Here is a 20,768-nt window from a genome sequence, read left to right on the forward strand (position 1 = left end):
ATGGCAGCATATTTTATCTAATTAATGACTTTCATAATTTAATTAAATTTCTTGTATCGAAAAATTATATTTGAGAATTTTCCATTTAAAATTACAATATTAACTGATGTATAAAAGTACTAAAAATTATTATTAATTAATTATTAAATACTGGTGCAAAAAATTATGTATAATAGCAGTATCAAAGTGTTAATAATTCAATTAAAATGTCACTAAATAAAAATGATAAAGATAAAAATGATACGATAGCCACGTTCATGTGTGAATAATAATAAATTGAATTGTTAAAAAATAGGGAGTGAACCTACTACAAAATACAAACGAGAAAATTTCAATTTTCGTACCATATTGTTTTTCTCTAAAATAAAAAACTCAAGGTTCATTATTCTGCGATCGATTTGCCAATTGATACGTTCGTTAAACGAATGCTCATCATTCACCTTTCTATGGAGACCCACGTATAAGGCACAATTTTCTGCCTGTAAAGGCACTAAAAATACCATGTGTTCTACGCTTATGGTTGATCATATTTTATACACCATAAAACCACGCAAAGGGAAAGAGATCAATTAACTGCTAAACGAAGATTATTGTGCACCAAAGATTTTGTACAAAATTCCCTCAAAATTCTTTCTCCAAAACTTCATAAAATAAAATTATGTAACCGCATAAAAATAAAAATTAAACTTCTAAAAGAAAAAAAAAACAAATGAGAGTACACTCGTAATCAAATGAGGCTTAAAAAAAAAATAAAAAAAAATAGGGACGTTCTGGGTTCCCATCCTACCCCGTGGGCGTCCCCGAGAAGAATGACGATGTAAGGGAGGAGGCTCTATTATATAGGTCTGTGGCGGACCATCCCGGGCGTATAAACGTTTACGCGGGAACATTTGAATTGATATTTATTTCCTATTCATATATCTCAATTATATACTAAATTTTTCTAATATTTTGTTTCTAAAATATCGTCCAAATTATGATTCTTAGAATTTGTACTTCCCCTGTATCACCATTTCCTCAAGGAAGACTAATTTGATCGCGAATGTACTTTAACCATACATATATATCTAAAAAAAAAAAAAAAAAAAAATTAAAACATTTCAACTTATTAAGAAATTTTGAATAATAAATGAGGGAGTATCACGAGGGTGTGGGGAGATAAAACGCATACAACTGTACAAACAATAATCGCCGTTCTAAATCAGACAGTTATAATAAAATATATATATTATATAAAGAGACATCACCAGGAGAGATTTTTCGCGTTAAATCGTGTTTCTATCCAAATTGCCGCTTCTACTTCCGTCCGCCGGATCAACGTCCATATGGTGCACTTCCGCCGTGGACGTACCATCTTCGTCTCTGATAATTCGCGATGAATTCGGTTCGGTCTGATGACAGAATGACGTGTCGTATTGACAGGGGTCACCGTTGATTCGTTCTCTTCCGTCGAGAATCGTTGAGCGTGCAGATTTCGACTGCGGTTGGGACAATCCGACATTAAGATCGTTACTTAAGCGACGTTTACAACGCAGACCTGTCTTCAACACTGTCGAAGCATGCCCCGGTTGCTGCGCCCTACGAGGGAAACGTTCAGGGATTGTGATAGAACAATGATAAGGAAGATGGACCTAGTACCCATTTTCCAATTATTTTTTAACATTCTTTCATCGACAGAAAAGAAAAAAAGAAATTGTTCATGAGAAATAGAATAAAATGGGATAAGAATAACATCATCGACCCTGCACCCTGTGTTTCAGTATACCTTTATCTTCTTTTCTATTTACTGTCGAGACTGTCGTTTCGTGAAGGCAACAAAAGAGTCGTTACTCTACAAAAATTTTTCATTCAAGTTCGTTAAAATGAAATTGATGCTAAATGTACAAGGTGTTCGAGAAGAGAGGTAATATTCATGGTACTTAGAAAATTGTTTAATACATTCATTGCCATAGTAGAAGGATTCTAAGTTTTAACACTTTGTTGTTTTTAACTAGCTTATGGTATTATTTTCTTACCTATATCAAATGATAATTAAAATTTAGAATCAATCATAATTGACATAATTCTGTTAACAGTCCCTTAGGTAGTCATAGCGTTAAGATTGAAATATCCTTAAAAATATTTCTTTCAAATTCCTAATTATTCTGTTAATCTTTTCAGTAAGAAATGAAAATTATCAAATGGTCTTTACGATAGACAGAGATGGTATTAAACATTTTTCCTATCTTCTGATAAGTACCATATCCCTCAGATTTCCATTAAAATCTTTTCAAACACCCTGCACACGGTGCCAAGTGTAATTATTCTCGGCACGTGTACGAATAACAAAGCGCACTAAAACACAACGTAACACGAATTGCAACAGTTGGTAAACGAAATTTTAACAACGTTCCTACAACTTCGATGCACGATTTAAAAAGAAAGAGAGAAAATAAAATCCACAACGAGGAGGAACAACAACCAAGTGCGATAAAAAAAAAAAAAGATATTAAACAAAAGCTTTAATCGTCGTCGATCACAGTAATTGTTCAACCAGAATGCTATCCAATTTGGAATTAATAAAAAAATTAAAAAAAAAAAGAAAGAATCCTCTCTCGTTGAAAACTCCAAAAGCGATATTCTCTTTTTGTTCATCATCCATTTGCTGTTCATTTTTTTAAACGCTTCCTTTCTGTTTCGTTTACCTGCCGAATAATAATTTAACAACAATCTGGTCGCAGTTGAAACGTGTTCCCTAGGAAACGAAGTGACGAGAGTGCCATGTCGGCTAAACAGACGGCGAACACCGTCTGATGGTTCGAATGTAAGCATCTATTTGGTAGGACGAGCGATCGGAGTGTTTACAGGGAATCGAGATTAAGGATATGGGTACGGATGGTAAAATATTTGGTTACAACTCCATGTCCTGTGCTTCGTCCTCGCTGAAATCGCTCATCGAAGACTCGCTGTCGGACGAAACTCCGTTCTCAGTACCGCCGTTCTCCTGGTCCCTTAACGCCTCCTCCGTCGCGTATTTCCTCACGTAATCTAGCAACAAATCAACAAGGATATTGCGAGCAAATTAATACGGCCGGATATTCGACATGGAAATAGCTTTCCCCGAGCCAAGGTAATTTACACGTCGACCCCTTGGATCTCTGATCCCTCTACGCTCGTTCGAGTACATCTTCCAGTTAATATCCGGGTAAATTGAAAACTTTTCAACCGAGAGAAATAATTCTATGGTAATTTCCTTACTCTCTTAGCTTTCTGTTATATCACTTTTCGGTGGATAAAGAAAGAAGAAGGTAGACGATAACATACTCACCTGCTACCTTCTTCTTGTACTCCTCAGGTTTGTGTAGATACATGGCCGCGGCGTCGCCATTTAAGGGGTCAATTGGATTAGGATATGTTAACAATTGGGGCAGGAAAGACTCGAAAATATTCGATAAATCTGTAACAGAATGAAAAAGATACCATCAGAATTATTCAAGTATCTAACAGTATGAAGTTGATTTTTCTTGAATAGAAAACAAATGGTACAAATATTCTTCTATTTTCTTTCAAATAAAGGAAAAAGAATGATATATTTAAATATACATACCGTAAAGGGCAGTCCAAGCCTGGTTTATTACGTCTAGACACACTGTGCCAGAGACTTCGTCAATGTTAGGGTGGTACACCTTGTTCATAAAGCCGATCGAAGGAGATTTGAAGGGGTAGTGCTCGGGCAAGTGAACCCTCACCTTCCATATTCCACCCTCGTAAGGTGCTGTAATGTAGTCCAAATAGAAGGTGATTAATATTTCAATCTCATCGAAAGTTCAATCTGCTAGAAAAATTGATTTTCAATTGAACTCTTTTAAATTATTAGAGAATGAAATTTGTAGAGACACAGAAAACCTTTATATAATCGTTTTCATTAAATTTGTACTACTTTTATGCCATCAAATCGGAACAGACACTCTATAGGAAGCTAATAGAATCACAGGAGATTGAAGAAATAAAACAGAAGTCAATCGTTCAATCTCCATGAAAGATTTTCACGATGGTTAATCGATAGCCACAACAAATGGAATATTGCATCAGTGATTGAGATTGAAAGCACAGTTATCGATAATATTCCAGCAGCTGGGAATCATAACCAGCGATATAGATGAAGGAAACTGGAACGTTGAACGGTAAAACTCCTGGAACGTGATACTCTTTCTCGCTGGAAAAATGAACGGGAAATAGAGAAGGAAGGAAGGTCGACTTCTATTGTCCACGAAAAGAGGGAATCCATCAAACTCCCTGGCACGAAGGTGTTTTTAGATCGAAGAAGCTTACTTAAAGCGCTCTCCTTTCGCATAGAGAGCTTCTAGTATATCAAACAACGATGCAAATTCCAGGTAAGCTTTCCTTCACTTTTCCATCAGTTCAAATTACTCGAGACCTTTATTTTCAGATGTATTTCAAAAGGAAGTCGATGAAATTGAAAAATTCTACTCCAATAATAAAACAAGAGAATCAGAAGTGGCCACTTGAAAAAGAGACAAATGGAACGTAACTCGAACCTCTGTAATTTAAATATAGATGATCTTGAAATTTTTGAAAAATCGATCTAGGAAAAAAATAATCATACCTCTAGATGTCCTTCTTGAAATATTATAACTTTGTCCTCTAAACTTTTTCCATAAAACCATAAATAAACACTTTGTATACTTCAACCATGACTAAAAATCTCAAGGTCCTCGGTTCGAATCCCGATACCCTACTTTCTTTTTTTTTTTTTTTAATGAATCTATGCTATTTTTAATTTATTAAAACAAATAAATTATTTTTATTGTTAATTAGTAACGCAGCTCATTAGTAGCGAATACATCTAATTAATTAGATCTGAAATTTTTATTTTTCTAAACTCTTAATGATGATTCCCCTTCTGTCTCCGACCACCCCTGCTCACTCTATCTATTACACAAATTACTCTCTCTCTCTCTCTCTCTCTCTCTCTCTCTCTCATAGTTTTCCGCCCGTCACGGTGAACCGACTTTTGCCTTCGCGAATATGCATACACACATGAGGATACAAGCGTGCATTACGCGCTTGCAGTAACGTGTAGGCGAGAAACGTGACCCACCTGTGCGTACACGCACGTGGAACACACAGACGAACGGATTCACGGTGAAAGTATCAATATCCACACGGAATCGGAGCTGCGGGAATGCACAAGCAACCGAGCTAATTCCTGTTCGGTGTGCAGTCGGTTCAGCGAACCAAGACTCATCATATCGAGTCGACATGAAAAATAGGGACATTGTAAATTGACATCTCTAAATTGTCAAACAATCATTTCCTAATGGATGTTTAATATTTCAGTCTTATATGTGGAATCCTAAGGGTAAGTATCCACCTGTGTTGACACTCACTCTCGTGCGAGTCTTACTCTCAAGTATTGAGTTAGCAATTAAATTCGCAATCTTCATATTTCTTCCCTACTCGATTATTTATTAAAATTCTCGTAAATTATAAATTCACAAATTAATTAAATACCCTGTCTCAATTTATTTCCCGGTACGTTTAATTGAACTGTTATCGCGTTAATTGATATAATAATGAGACACGAGTTAAACGTGATATTTGTTTGATTATATCACGATCGTATGAATATAATTAAATAAATCAAAACTGAATAATTTTGTCCGTTTATCGGTGGGTCGTTTGGAACATTTGCATCGATAATCCTTTATTCAGTCGCACGCGTATCGTTTGCTGTTTAAATTATTTCTGTTTGAAATTGAGACGAGGAATCATTTTGAAACTCTCGTATTTCGAATGATTTTAAAAGACAATAATATTGGAAATTTAAAAAGAATTGTTATATTTTTATTTATTAATTATTCTGTTTAGCAGAGTTTACCTATGTTTCGATTAATCAAACGCATAATTCTAATCGTATTCATTAGTGGATTAATTAATTAACTGACTGCAAATGATTTCAAGGCTTATTGATGAATAGTGATTATAACGGATTGAATGGTTGAATCCACAGGCCGTTGGAGAACTACTAGAATCAACGAAATTCCATTGAAGTACCTTCCTATTTGGGGATTAGAAAACAATGCAAGGGAGGATTTGAACGGTAAATTCTGTTCACCCTTAATCTCTTCAGATTGCAAAGCTGTTTTGCTCTTATCTACCTGAACTCGCTTTGCTCATATTTCGTTTATTCAATAACATTTTTGATATTTTATTTCATAAAATTTCATCCTGCAATTTAATCGACAAAAATGAAATCAAAGTTGAAAAAAGTACTTACTGATTTAACGTTAAAGTAAAGAACGATTGAAAACAAATTTTTCAATATTTTTCCTGAATCGTGTTACACAATTTTCAAGCACGTACGTTTGATCAAAGGATACTGTATTTCGTTACGATGCAATGCAAGCAAGGGTTGCGAATAATGATCGCGAATCGAACACCGTAACTGAACCCGATCATTTCCTGTTTCTATCCAATTGAATCGTAATGGACCGTAGGATAAGCTCCCATTCGCAGGATAATCGAACTATATCTGTATTTCCTGTTCCCTCTAACTGGAATATATTCTCATTTCCATCAGTCGTCATACTCGAATTTCATTTATGATTTTTACGCGATGAAACGATGCCCGAACGAACTCTGCCTCTTTGATTCAACGAAACGTGGATCACGTTTGCACCGATTAAAATTTTTTTCTTCGCTCCAAAGGGTGGGTCGAATCGTAGAAATGGAAAACGAACGCGTAGCAACACGGTTTTCCTGTAGCACAGCAACAGCAAGGAAAAACTAGGTCACTGGGCCAGGCTCGGAGAAGTTTCGTCGTATCGAACTGCATCCGCGCGACTCTTCAGCTCTTTCGAAATGCAACCTCCGCGGGAGGGTGAAAGAAAAAGAAAAGATATCTTGAGTAATTAAAGGGATTTATAAAGAAGGTAACCGTTGTTGAACGAGCCGAGAGGTATCGTAATTGAGGACAGGGTGGTGGAAATTCGCGAGCAACACGCAACGAAAGTGAAACGGTTCGCTGGAAATTACGACAGAGATTATACACGGTGTACATCGAAATCTCGACGCGATTTCTAATGAAAATTTTTCATGAAAATTGATCAGATTTCATTTTCTATTAAACGAGGAGTAACTGTTTGAAAATGAAAATCTATTTGTAAGAAGAAAAATTTCTCTATCCCCTTAATTTCAGATAAATGAAATGAAACAATCAACCAAAGGGTAGACACGGATAGGAGGATCGGGTGCACGAGATTACCAAGGGTCCCTTATGCACAACATAATTTGCACTGTGACGTAGACAGCTTCTACGTGGAAACTGGGTCAGCTGGAAGCGTAGCAATTTAGACGCATCGAGAAAAAAAAAAAAATGTGCTTTTACACGTATTCCAGGAGAGAAGCATTTTCATGCTCGCCTATCGGATTTTTTTTTATCCATTTTTATACTGTTAACAGTAATTACCACTCCGGTGGAAATGAGATTTGTACACACGCATTACGATCAAATTTCTGCAACGTTAATTAATTGCATTTCACCCTGTACGAATGAAATATCGAGTTATTGATGTATAATATTTCAAGCATCGTTAGGTAAATTAAATTTGTATAATCAACGGTGGTATTTCGCGTGATTTTTATAACGTGAAATCATGTTTGTTTTGCACCGTGTTCCTGTTATTTGTCCGCAGAATAAACGCCTGTATTGAATCCTGCATTCGCATCCGTGTAATCATGATATTCCCCTGTTATTGTAATAATGCAACGATGATTGCGTTCAATCTACATTCCTATAATTTCATGCAAATAGATTTGTTATTATCGCATCGTAACGGTGAATACTATTCTCGTTAATGAAAAGAAAATTTGTGGAAAATGAACTGATGATAATTTGAAGAAAAAATAACTTGCTAAATGAAAGGAATAAAACGAATAAATAGACGTTGGTAAGAAATGGCGATAAAACGCGTGGCAGAGAAGTGGACGCAAATTAAAGGCAACAAGACGAGAAATTACGGTCTGGCTGAGAAGAAAACAATTCGCGGTCGTTGTGCAAACGAGATACTACCGGGATGATAATTTCTGTAATAGCGATGGTTTTACAAGAAAATTCGAAAAATAAAATATACTCCTCGGTGAATTAATAATTCGTGGTACGTTGATAGAGCAGAGGCGAGCGACCTTTTTTATCTCTGACAGATGTGCGTAATGCGTGCGTTAACCCTTTCGCCGCAGTCATTTGTGCCGGAAAATATTCGTGTACACTCACGATTAAATCAGGCTTCCCAGAGGAAAGCGGTGATGGGACGGTGTTCCCATCCTTCCCCGTGGACGTCCCCGGGGAGAATGACAATGTGCCGAAAGGGGGCCTGCTTATATAGGCCTGTGGCGGACCGCCAATTGGGTATTAATTTTTACGCGGGAAAATTTGAATTCATTTTTACTTTGTTATTTGTACTTTTCAATTATATACTAAATTTTGTAATTATTAATTATTAATAATTAAAAATTATATTTTTCTTTTCTAAATTAATTTTAATATCAGGGTTTTCAATGAAACGTGAAATTAATTGCGAACACAGACCCTGAAATTACACCTGCTCTGCTTGTCAGAGGAAGAACAAGCTCTCCTCGGTTGGTCTTTCTGTTTCCATTAATAGTTCTTAGCCACATTGCTCGCGCTTCGGATTCTATCCGCGGACAGATTCTTGTCGTCTTTCACTGCCAAATGCACCATAATTGCAGTTTAATTGATTCCCATCTCTCGACGGAGAGAACGAGTCAAAGTCGGTCGTCCGACTCGTAACTGCTTCCTCATAATCAAAAATACACAACCGAGACCGTACAACGAGAAACAATAAACTCGTTCCTTTGGCTACGGTTACGTAGATCTTTTTGGATCCTTTTATACAATAACTCGTCTGCTATACAAAAGGAGAGACTAGTGGAAAGTATCTCCGGAAAGCCAGCGAGCTACGAAGTTGTTTAAGGTCTCAATTTAGAACTGTTGAGCATCATTAGCAAGAGGATCCCTACTTGTAACTACGCTTTCTGGTCAAATACGTTTTCATGTACATTCGGATGCTATGGAGATTTCTGGAATGGATTTCAATCTTGGAAATATATTAGGAGAGACAGGAAGAGATCAAGGGATTCAAAAATTCCCAAATTCAAAAATTTCAAGATTCCAAAATTCTCAAACTTCAATATTCTAAAATCCCAAAATTCTAATATTTTAAATTTGCAAATTTTTCAAATTCTAATATTTTTAAATTGCAAATTTTTCGAATTCTAATATTTTTAAAATCCTAGGTTCTAAGATTGCATATTTCTAAAATTCTAATATTCTACAATCCCCAAATTCCCCAAATTCTAATATTCTAAAAATCCCCAAATTTCCCAAATTCTAATATTCTAAAATCCCAATAGCCCAAATTTCTAAAATTCTAATATTCTAAAATCCCAAAATTCTAAAATTCTAAAATCCCAAGAGTCCAAATTTCTCAAATTCTAATACTCGAACATCCCCCCAAAAATCTAGAAATTTGAAAATTAACTATTCGTTCCCCGAAAGTAGAAAATACTTCTAGTCAATAATCGAACACTATCCCCATAAAAGGCTTATCGCAAATTTTTCCAACACCCCATGGAGCAGCATCGGTGTCGAAGAGAATCTTGGGCGTATTAGAGGGCCGTTGTTAAAGTGGGTCAGCGTACGGAACACAGTGTATCACCGATGTGTATCGGCGACCGCTCATTTACAGGCATTTTCAAACAACTCTGTGTGCTTTGTGTAGTAAAACACGGATGGTGTAAGCGGCGGATGTACTGAGAGCATACACATGTTCAACAACGCCGGGCGTCACAAAGAAAAATGCTCCGGTTCTAATGGACGAGGGTATAAATTAATTTTATCAAAAGCCCTACACCGGTCGAGTCTCTGATAATATCGGTTCGCTCGAAATAATTGATAAGAAAAATCACGAAACGTGGATGAAAATCGTTTACGCGGGTTTACAATGCAAATGAGTTTATTAAGTAACTCATTAAACTGTGATAAAGAACCAATAAAGATTCTCTACGTGGTACACAGCCAATGAAAATCATTTGCGTTGTAGTTCACCAAGAAATCGACGATATTTGTTTCTGTGATACATTCGTAATGAAACACTGTTAATCTTATCAGTTACCAACGTCGTTTGTATTCTTATAACTTTTACTTCGTATGCCTTAAAAAGAGACATAATTACTGGTAAAAGGATTCTAAACGCTTTCTTAACCTTCGGACTGTATATCACTGATATTTTTTAAAATTATTTTTCCAATACATGAATCGTAAAAGAATTTTCGTACCATAGCTTTGGATCCCAATTGACTCAACATCCACCTCGAATAAGAACTCTATCGTAATAAGAGAAAAAATAAAAATAGAAAGATAGACAATTCACGTGCTGACGATACAGGTTACGCAATTTTGCTGGTTGATCAAGTAGAAATAAAAGGGGCAACCACCGAGGAGATGCGTCTAAACTGAACAGCTCTTATCGTCACCGCCATTCTTTCTTCCCATGTAATTTATTTCAAACCGTTCACAGTAATACATCGATTTATCTGGAAAACACGAAACGGTCTTACAGCCAGTAAGATCCAGTTGTTCTTCCCTTTGAAATATCGTGAAAAGTTATAGAAACTCTCGACGTGACCGTAAAACTATCTACACGAATTTTATGGTTAAAGTAACGCCGAGTTTGCGAAGAAACTTTGGTAAAAAGAAAGAAAAAAATTGATAACTGCAAGACGCATAAGGTGCGTCAACGATAGGAAATCATATGACACACGTGGTGCGTCAAGAGTGTAAAACACTAGAACAATGGTGCAGATACTAAGTAATAAAACCTTTTATGAATTTATTTTGAACCTAATTAAAAGTTGCAACAATGAACAAGAATATCCAATTAACAAGATGAATTCGCAATTCATAATTACTGCTTCTGTAATTCCTTTCTAATTAACTACAGTTTCGAGGCCGAACTCGTCTGGCAAGTGATCGATGATTATATTTTTGACTTCGATGAAACTATATTCGTTGAAAGAGAATTTTTTTGCATCGAGATGCATCAGGATGCACCGTTTACGATAATTGTTGTAACACACGAACGATCACATACACGGTCATAATGATCGAGCAGCTTACCCAACTGTAACTGTTCCGAAGGACGCAATAAAAGCGAAGAAGCAATGAAATTAATTTTAAAACACTCTTTCGTGCCACCGGCATTCCAGAATAGCGTTATTCCTCGATCGATCAATATACAAGCGAACAGAAATCCTACGGCACGTAAACATTCCCTGTTCGTACCCGTACGATATCGATAAACCCTTTATACGGTAATTATCGATAGATCTTGAGCTTTAAATTGAATTTTAATTAAGCGATATTTCGCGATACTTTTGTGTCATGAAATCGCGCCTGAATTTCAATCTTCCAAAATCAACCCTCTTTTTAATTATGGAAAAGAAAATATCTTTCGTAATATTCAATTAGGGGAAGGCTCTGGCGGTATGGGACTCGTACCACCCACGCATAATTTCCAAATTAGCCAGTTCATATGCAACAATGTGATAATTGAAAAACCGTGTATGACAAAATTTAAATCACCTCGAGACTCATTTATCAAATGAATTTCTATCGAGTTTCCTCGTTACCGGTGCACCGTTAACCTGATCCATTACTTCCTGGTCTTGGTAACCTTGCCCTGCGAACCCGCGAATAATTTATCACGATATATACGAACGGACACGAGTCGCAAAGAGGAATCATCGTTTCACGTGATTATATCGTACTATGTTCTCAGCATTTCAGAATCCAAGGACTCGCGTGTTCCTCGCACCGGATACACTTTTGCAATAATACACGCGTTTCCATCGATCAGCTGATCGACACGATATCAATCAAACGCCTGACGAAGTGTTCCTTGGAAAGATATTTCTACCGAGGATAAATTGTGTTTTATTTTTGGTCACAATTATTAATTTGTATAATGAAGAAGATTTTAAAAAATTCTACTGTTTCCAGGAACCTTTAAATTTTTCCATTAATTGTAACAGAAAACAATACATTGAACTCTGATCCATGAGTGTACTTATATTAGTTAATCTGTTCGTTAGTGACTTTACTGTTAAGCCCAGATAATAATGGTAAATAATTCGGGTGTTTAATAGGGATAATTGTGAACGTTTGACAAATTATCAATAATTTCAATGTACAGCCTGTTAGGTAAGCATTACATAAAATATCTGGTAAGTGATAAAGTGTACAAGGAAATGCAATAGAAACTCCTTCGTATCGTCTTTTATATTTGCAATGCGATACTCGTAAGGAGAGATTACATTGTTCTGAGATTGCTTCATGGTCGTTTCTTTTAGTTTTTCAATCAATGTTATGGTTTCTATTGCCATCAAATAAAAAATAATACACGATATCTCCTATACGTTGCCTTAAAATATTATCAGTTGAAAGAAATTCGATTAATTAGAAAAAGTATTTTTCTATTACAAACATTTATTTTTAACAAAGTTATTCTAATGCCGAAAATTTTCTATGTTTAATATGGAAGAGGATTTTCCAATCAATCGAATAGAACTTCTTTCAATCTCTATAATTAGAAAGCAAGTAATTATTCCAATTTATTGTGATTACAGTGATTATAATCACCGTTAGTTATCCATAAATCAGACACTGAATACCACTATGATTGCCAAATCAAATTTAGCCAAATAATTAACAAAGAAAAGAAGGGAAAAAATACTTGCTTTCCTGAAAACACATAAAACATCCAAAGAAAAGGTGTATTTCGTACTTACTGCCCCTTGGACCGTAGAATTTCACGGAAAATTCGTTTAATCCTCCTAGAATCGTCACCTCATGCTTGCTTTCTATTCTGTGAGTCGGTTAAGGAATGTGAATCTGTAATAATATTTAAAGGAACACGGGGATCGGAGGAGGTAGGTGTAAATTCAAATAAGAAGCGAAAACACGGGGGGTAAATATGTGTTTTGGCGTCGACGAGAAAACGGTGCAATGAACTAAGGTAGACTATTACGGGCGCGAAATCTTATCAAAAATCCCGATCGTTAGATTCATTCGACTTCCCATCAATTAACACCTTCGCTGCCACTCCACCCACGCGATATCGAGCGCTCAATCGCCAGAGCTTGAACCAGGGATGAGCAACCTTTTTCAAAACGAGCCAGCTACAAATTTAAAAATGTAAAATTTAAAAATTAAAATTAAAAAATCAATGTTTTAATCTTAAATTTATTTAAACATCAGTGCCTATCCGAAAAAACACCATGGTATCATTTCCAAAAATTAAGTTAACACGCCTAGGGTACAACGAGGCTGGGGGACACTAGGAATTTTTCAAAATCAAAATGCAAAATCTTTGCAGGGCCGTACGAGAAAGTGTGGGAGGCCCTGGGTTAAACCGACCGATTTACTACCCTAATCTTGCAAGAAACCTTAAAATTAAATTTATAAAGATATAAATGAGTGATCTACTTCAATTGAAGATTATAATAACGGTTTCACGTGAAATCTGGGCGCAATTTGTCTCTAATGCATCTGCAGAGCTCCGCACATTAGAAAGTACTTAGATTTCTGAGCAATGCTCAGAGTTTCTCCGAATACAATAATACGCTCCATCCGAAGAAATAATCATTTCTTATTAAATTTTTAACTATAACTTTCTCGAGAATTCACGTGGATAGGAGAAAAAGGAATGAAATCTGAAAACGAGCTATTCTCCGTCGAGATCTGCGATTACGATTTATCACGCGCCATCGAATCTCAAGGTACGTTTGATTTTAATCGTTAGGTTCGTTTAAACGGTACTCATTACTACGCATCGATGATCGAAAGGTACCTACGCGGCGTCGTTCCGTCGTGGATCGAGCAAATTTTCACGCGAGATTGGCCCCGATACCGCGATAGAATAATTCGCGGGCATGCAAAGTGTCGTTGGAGGAATCGGGGTCGGAGACCGAGTACGAAAACAAGCTACGCAACCAGAAAACGATGCTGAAGAACGGAACCGGATGACTTTGGAGAAAGTTCGGCAAACAATTATTTCCGAGACTTGCGTTTCCCCGTAGACGAAAAATGAAGAAAAAGGAAATAATTTTTATTTCCTACTGCAATAAATTTCATCGCTAATGAGTACATTTTATCAAAAGCCCGCTCGCTCGCTCGTGTATTTTATACCACTGAAAACACATCCTTTTTATTTCCATCGAGTGGTAACGAAGCCGTGAGAGCCGCGCGATCGTTGAAAAGGAAAATCAAATTACAACGATGTGTTATTCAACGTACGGTAAACCACTTTCTTGTTTTGGCAAGCGGTTACACACACGAGGCGAGCGTTACTGGCCTCTCACCTGGCGCAGCTTCGAGCTTTGTTATACGGAAAGACCAGGCTACCGTGAACGCAATCGGTTCTCTTGTATATTCCCGTAGTAATGCCGTTGGATACGCATAAATCGAGGTGTACGCGCCACGTTAACCCCGCCTCGGACACGCAACCGAATAGAATCCAAATTAACTTGTACCGGCAATCGAAATAATTTTTAATTAATCTTTCATCAAATGTATGATTAATAAAAGATAATTAAAACAGAGCTCCCATTCCAAGCATTTCGTTTAATTAATTCATACATCCAATAAGAGAAATTGATTGAGGTAGTAAGAACAGTGATTAACCCTTTGAGGGACACATTTTTCATGAGAATTTTTGGGGTCACTGATTACTATTCTGACGTCAGAATTGGAAAATTCAAAAATTTTCAGAGCTCTAGGATTTTTCGTTCCAAAATAACCGAATTTATTCCCGGGGGAAAAAAATGAATTTTTTGTGTTTTAATTGCTTACAATTATGAGTAAACACTTTCCATGAAAATTATATAACTTGGAATCCCAAGAGTGTAAAAAGTACTTTCATGTTGAAAAATTCGCAAATTAATTCTGAATTAAAGAAAAGACGAAAAATAAAAAGATGGTACTAGCACGTACCGCTGGCCTTCAAAGGGTTAATGAGCAGGTTAAATTTAACTAAATCGCGCATCGGTCTTTTTCTCGTTTACTCCCAGCAAAGACCACTAAACTCTAAAACGCGAACACGAAAAAGTGTACGCGTCTGCGTCGCGTCTATCCAAATAAACAGCACGTGCGAATCGATGTCGCGTCTATCTGCGCAGATGGTACGATTGTTTAAAATATCCATCACTCTCGCGCCCTTGGATGTTATTTATTTTCGGAAGACGCGCCCCTAGATGCCCTCTTATCTTCGATGTTCGATAAGCCGCGTTTACATTGACCAACGTTGGTGCGCGTGCGAAAAATCACGCGAAAATTTTCGTCGAAGGGAAATACATAATTCTAACTTTCTTTCTAACGCGACAGGAAACTTCCCTAACGCGTACAAAATTATTTCTTCCGTCGTTGGCCTTCGTTACGAATTCCAGGCACTGTAGTTACATAGAAACGAACATGGGATAGGCGTTGTGTACCGCTTAGATAATAGCCCTGTGTTTTCTGGCCGGAGTAAGAATTGCTTAGATAAGGCACAAAGCGAAACAGCCTCTTTTATAATGTATTCGAGAAACACACTGAAATGTACGCTGATAGCGAAAGGTCTATGTAATCCTGCCCGTAAACAAGGTCAAGTATTGGACACGAGATGAACTCGGCCACCTCCTCATTTTTCAATTTATTCGCACGTTCGCCAAGGTTTCCCAATTCGACGCACCAGATGCGTCCTAATCTATTAATCCAAACTTGAATACTTCAAGAATAAAAATAAAAATATGGTACCAATATTTATGATAAAGAATCATTTCAAAAAAGGTCAAGTATTGGACGCGAGATTTCCCAATTCGACGCACCAGATGCGTCCTAATCTACTAATCCAAACTTGAATATTTCAAGAATAAAAATAAAAATATGGTACCAATATCTATGATAAAGAATCATTTGACAGTTTTCAATATTCTCTAAAAAAAAGGATAAAATCAACTGCTTTCATATCGAACCCGTTCATTTCAATACGCTATCTCCATACAAATCAAGTTGTTTTTTTTCCATTTCTTTGGGAGGTATAGAATCGATCGCGAACAAATACCCCGTGACGTTTATTAACTTCGATCTTTGATGTTTAGAGAATAATTGAAGTCTCGAATAGATTGGATATCGTGGAGGTGGACGTTATTGAAATACGCGTCGTCGATATCACGGGTCTCAGGTAAAACGATATTATACGAAGAACACTTTTCGCGTGTTCTCGCGTGCTATCGAGGCCATTACGGTGAACCATTAACCGCCCATATCGAGAACCTTGTTAATTAGCCGCGTAATTGATTAGCTTGATTTCGACGGGCGGACAAGGAACCTTCTGAGAGGTCCATCGAGTATCGTCGATCCATAATTGAATTACTTCCGGAACACCACGTCTACGTGTTTCTCGTCTGACCACTGCATTAGAGAAATAATGAAAATTAGACAGGGTTGGTCGAAACTTTAGATGCACCGTGCGCGGCTCGTTAAGCTTACCCGAGTAAAATGGCAATGTAGAGAGAGAGACTCTCCGATCTATGTACATGAAGATGAAAATTAGAATTTTTGAAATATTAACACTAGAACTACCGACTTATTTTTTAACTGAAAATAATGTAAATTATTAAATAAATGAAGGAAGAAATATAAAAAAAAATACCTGGATAAAATTTATAAATTTAACCCTCTATTGCATTCCGTTCCCAAACGGGAACTTAAATTTATTTCTATAATAAATTAAGTAGACAATACTAAAGACTCTGAGCTGGTTCCAAGAGGGAACATTGCGCAATTTTCTAATAAAATTTTATTATTTATTTTATGACCAAACTTATTTTTAAGTAAACTCGTCAAAAATTCATGCAATAGAGGGTTAAAATAAGAAACTGGAAATCAGTCATTTTGATCTCTTTGGTAGTTCTAGTGTTAATTTAAAAAAAAATTAATAATGTCCCTAGGAATTATTGCCATTTTCTAGTCTATTATTCGTCCTATTGAAACTGGACTAGAACAGATGATAAAAACAATGTTAAAACAGTGGAAGGTGTGTATAAATATGCGGTTGCAATTCTAGAAGAGGAAGCAAACCTTGTCATTCGTGTCATGTAGGCGTTCAAGGTGAGCCTTCGCGATCATACGACGAACACTAATAGATACGTTTTATAACACTTTAAACAGTGTTTTTTAACACGGCTCGATTTGTGTCACAATATTATGCGACAACTAGAATGAAATTTATACAATCTGATTTACGATCATCGATAACCGTGCAACAAAAAAGGAAAAGGTTCGATAACAAAATTGATTATTAATTCGCTCGCTTAATTAAAATATTTCAACATTTTTTTGATGATGACAAAGAACAAAGAGGGGGTTTTTCTTAAATTTACAAAACGAAAAAGACCGAAAATACAATTCCGGTATGCCGCATCGCGGAAGAAAGGAATTCTTGGCAAAGAAACAATTTTCCATCGAGCCCCGTAGAAAAATAACGAAGCAACCAGTCGAATTGGTCGCTAATGCATATTCCATAATAAAGCTAGGAAACGGCTTTCGGCGTTATTTAAAATGGAAATATTTACCTAACTTCGATTTGCCAACAAGTTTATACGCTATAAAATTTCAAAACTTGTATACGTTCCCCTGTTTATTTTAACATCGCTGAGATCCTCCAATTTTTCCGTTCGCCTTATCCCCTTCTAACGAATCGTTTTTATTTTTGTTCGCTGAAAACTACGACTGTTTCGTTTCAAGATACCGATTATTATTTTACGACTTTTCTTTCGAATAAGTTTCTAAATAAATTCCAAAAGGTACGAGAAATGATTCTGAACTTAAATGGAAATTTTAATTAAAAAGATACGATAATATTTTTGTTTCTATAACGCTTAGATTAATTTTTTTCCTGTTATCAGTTTATTAAAAAAAACCTGTACTATATTTGTCCCAGTTTAATCTTGTGTTGAGATAATGGTATCGATATAATTTGCCTTGAAAATTTTCAATTTATCTAAGACTTCAAATTCGTATCGCTAATTCTTTCTTCGGGAAATTTGAAAACCTGTTTATACCGAACGAACCGATGCGAATAAACGCATCCAATTCACTTTGCCCGACGAAGCGCTTGCAAATTTAATGTAAGCTTCAACAAAGACTGATCGATGGTTACGAGACACGAAAGAACACGGTATAAAGAGAGACTATCATCGCTCTAGAAAAACTGACACATTCGTACAAGAACGTCTGTACAAGAATGATAAGCGAAACGCGACGTTATATTACGCAAAAAATCAATTTCTTACGAATTAGGTTCGTATATGTAGATTAAACTATGAACATTTAATTATAAAATTATGCACATTTACACAAGTGGGAATTTATTGGTATATTAATATGTTATTAATTAATTAATAAGTATATTAATATGCGAATTTAATTGTTAATTATATAATTAAATCTATCTTTTTCAATTTTACAACCCCTTATGGTGGAATGGCAATAACCCCCATGGATTCACCTGTGTAATAATACTAGAAGTTACTAGAACTTCAAAATCGGTGAAGCAATTATTCTACCCCTTGCGTAAATGTACGTTCTATATCAAAAGGATAAATTTGTTCGAACGTTGATTAAAGAGTAAAATACGTCAACGATCGTTGACCAGGTTTATCGACAAAGGTGTATCTCTAACAGAAATGGCCACCTCAGGCAAGAATAATGGAAATTATTAGTCACTATCGTCACGTGACTTATCAAAGATAATAACGTTTGGTGGAAAAGTAATCGAACCAGTCTATAAGTTGGCATCGTTATTATCTTTTGTTTGTATTTTTCATATCTGTTTGCAAAGCTCGCGTTTATTTTTCTGAATTATTCGATTAATGTTGAAATATTCGGTAATTGAGACGGTGACGTCTCAATTACCGTTGGTCGCGCTTCACTCCGTTTCGAAGCAACGTACATATGTATATACGCTTCTCTTTGACGCGCGACTTTAAATATTTACGCTCGCTACGAATGTATAAATATAAAGAGTATCATAGAATCCGGGTACCGTTCGAATTCCTAAATCAAAGAATTCTATCGAAAGGAACGAAATGAGGAAGAAAAAAAAAGAAAAATATAAAAGCTAACCTCTAAAAATTTGTGGTCGGGCACACTCGCGATGCGTTGAGGGAACAAGATAAAGCTGCGCACACACGAGCGCAGAAATGTAGGGAGTCAGCTGGTTTTAAAAACAGCTGTGTTCCGTCATCGACGAAACAAGGAGTTAAATATCTCTGGTCACCGTGAAATATCATTGACATTGCACCGTGTTGTTTCTCGTCGGCCTATAAACCAATCGGTTACCTGATAAATAAGCGATTCCACCGTGCAACACGCACATGCATACTACGTAGCTCTTGCACTTGCAACCATGTGCAGGCCTCTCTCGCATCCGATCGCAAGCACGTGCGATAGAGCGAAAGAGAAAGAAAGAACGAGAACAAGAGATCGCGGAGTAGGAGGGACAAGAGGGTGGGGGGTTACGGGAGAAGGAGTCGGAGTGGGGGGAAGGAGACGAGGAAGAAGAAAAAAAAGAAGACGGAGATACAAATAGCAAGTAGGAGAAATAAAAGTGAATTTCAAGGATACAATTTGAGAACGTCCGTGTCCATACGTCGTTTTCCAGCGCTGGGGGACGACATATTTATCGTCTATTATCGCAGCAGAGCCCTTCGCAGCAAGTCCTTGAATCAGCTGAGCTCGATCGTCGTTTAGGAAGGGCCTCTGACTGCTACCGATTATTTATCACAGCAATACACACAACAATATCAGTCTTTCACCACTGTGATATAACACACTGTTTCACCCGTTGCGAGCAAGTTTATTGAGAAACAAAAAAAACAAAGACACGCGCGCGTGATGGTCGCTAGTCAGTCGTTGAATCTTCGACGCTCACCACGAAGGAAAACGACACCAGACGAATTTTGCGACGTCAGCGTTTGATGATGTTTTCTATGGATGAACGAGCGTAGGATCCGTCGATGTGTAGCGATATACAAATTGTATTCCTCTTTGTCCGAGCGGACCAAGTCAAAATCCTCGGGCTAGAGGATCATTTCACCACCACCAACCAATGATTCCCGTTCAGAGACTTTTACTGTTCGACACGTTTCTCGCGCACACAGAAAACAATTCTTTCCCCTAAACCTCCTCCGCCTCCACCGCTATGAAACGCCTGTTCTCGTGCACCCCACTGTCAACTCACAGACTTCACTACATCTGATTCCGCTTCTGTACTGCTCTCTTGCTTGCTGCTACCTCTGTCTTACGTCTTGCCACTGGATGCGCGCGCACCATACAAAATCCCTGCTATCCTCCACAAATCACCAGCAATTCTTTCGTTTCACTAATATCACTAGAATTACCGCAAATAATACGGCTAAACGTTGTTACGTTTTTTTTTTTAATTTTCTTTTTTTTTAAATCGCCTAAAGAAATTCAAACTGTATAACTAATAAAAATATTAATATTAAAACGTGTTCGTTTATGCCCTTATTTCGTGTTCTATTATTTCATACGAATTATTTTTTATTATGTGGCAATCAGTTGCACAAAGTATCCTATTAATGTTGTATTTCGTAACTAAAAACGTATTTTGATTTCGTTATGA

The 20,768-nt window shown here is 36.6% G+C and overlaps 1 protein-coding gene across 3 annotated transcripts; it reads right to left on the minus strand.

The window, feature by feature from the left end:
• Positions 1–1,073: 1,073 nt before the first annotated feature.
• Positions 1,074–20,420, minus strand: LOC114870857 (ubiquitin-conjugating enzyme E2 H). 3 transcript variants are annotated; one of them, XR_003788435.2, is made up of 6 exons: positions 19,748–20,420; positions 12,871–12,947; positions 3,587–3,754; positions 3,308–3,436; positions 2,685–3,027; positions 1,074–1,578 (listed from the first exon to the last, which is right to left on the minus strand). XR_003788435.2 is itself a non-coding variant. In XM_029176020.2 (5 exons), exons 1-5 carry the CDS (start codon positions 19,798–19,800, stop codon positions 2,891–2,893), a joined length of 564 nt encoding a protein of 187 aa, XP_029031853.1. In that variant the 5' UTR covers positions 19,801–20,420; the 3' UTR covers positions 1,074–2,890. The 3 variants fall into 3 exon arrangements, 2 of the variants coding, with proteins under 2 accessions (XP_029031853.1, XP_046141583.1); XM_029176020.2 differs by having other exon boundaries at positions 1,074–3,027; XM_046285627.1 differs by lacking the exon at positions 19,748–20,420 and adding an exon at positions 19,463–19,592 and having other exon boundaries at positions 1,074–3,027.
• Between the last annotated feature and the right edge of the window lie 348 nt (positions 20,421–20,768).

This window comes from Osmia bicornis, chromosome 1 (assembly GCF_907164935.1).
Source record: "Osmia bicornis bicornis chromosome 1, iOsmBic2.1, whole genome shotgun sequence".
NCBI classification, from domain to species: Eukaryota; Metazoa; Arthropoda; class Insecta; order Hymenoptera; family Megachilidae; genus Osmia; species Osmia bicornis.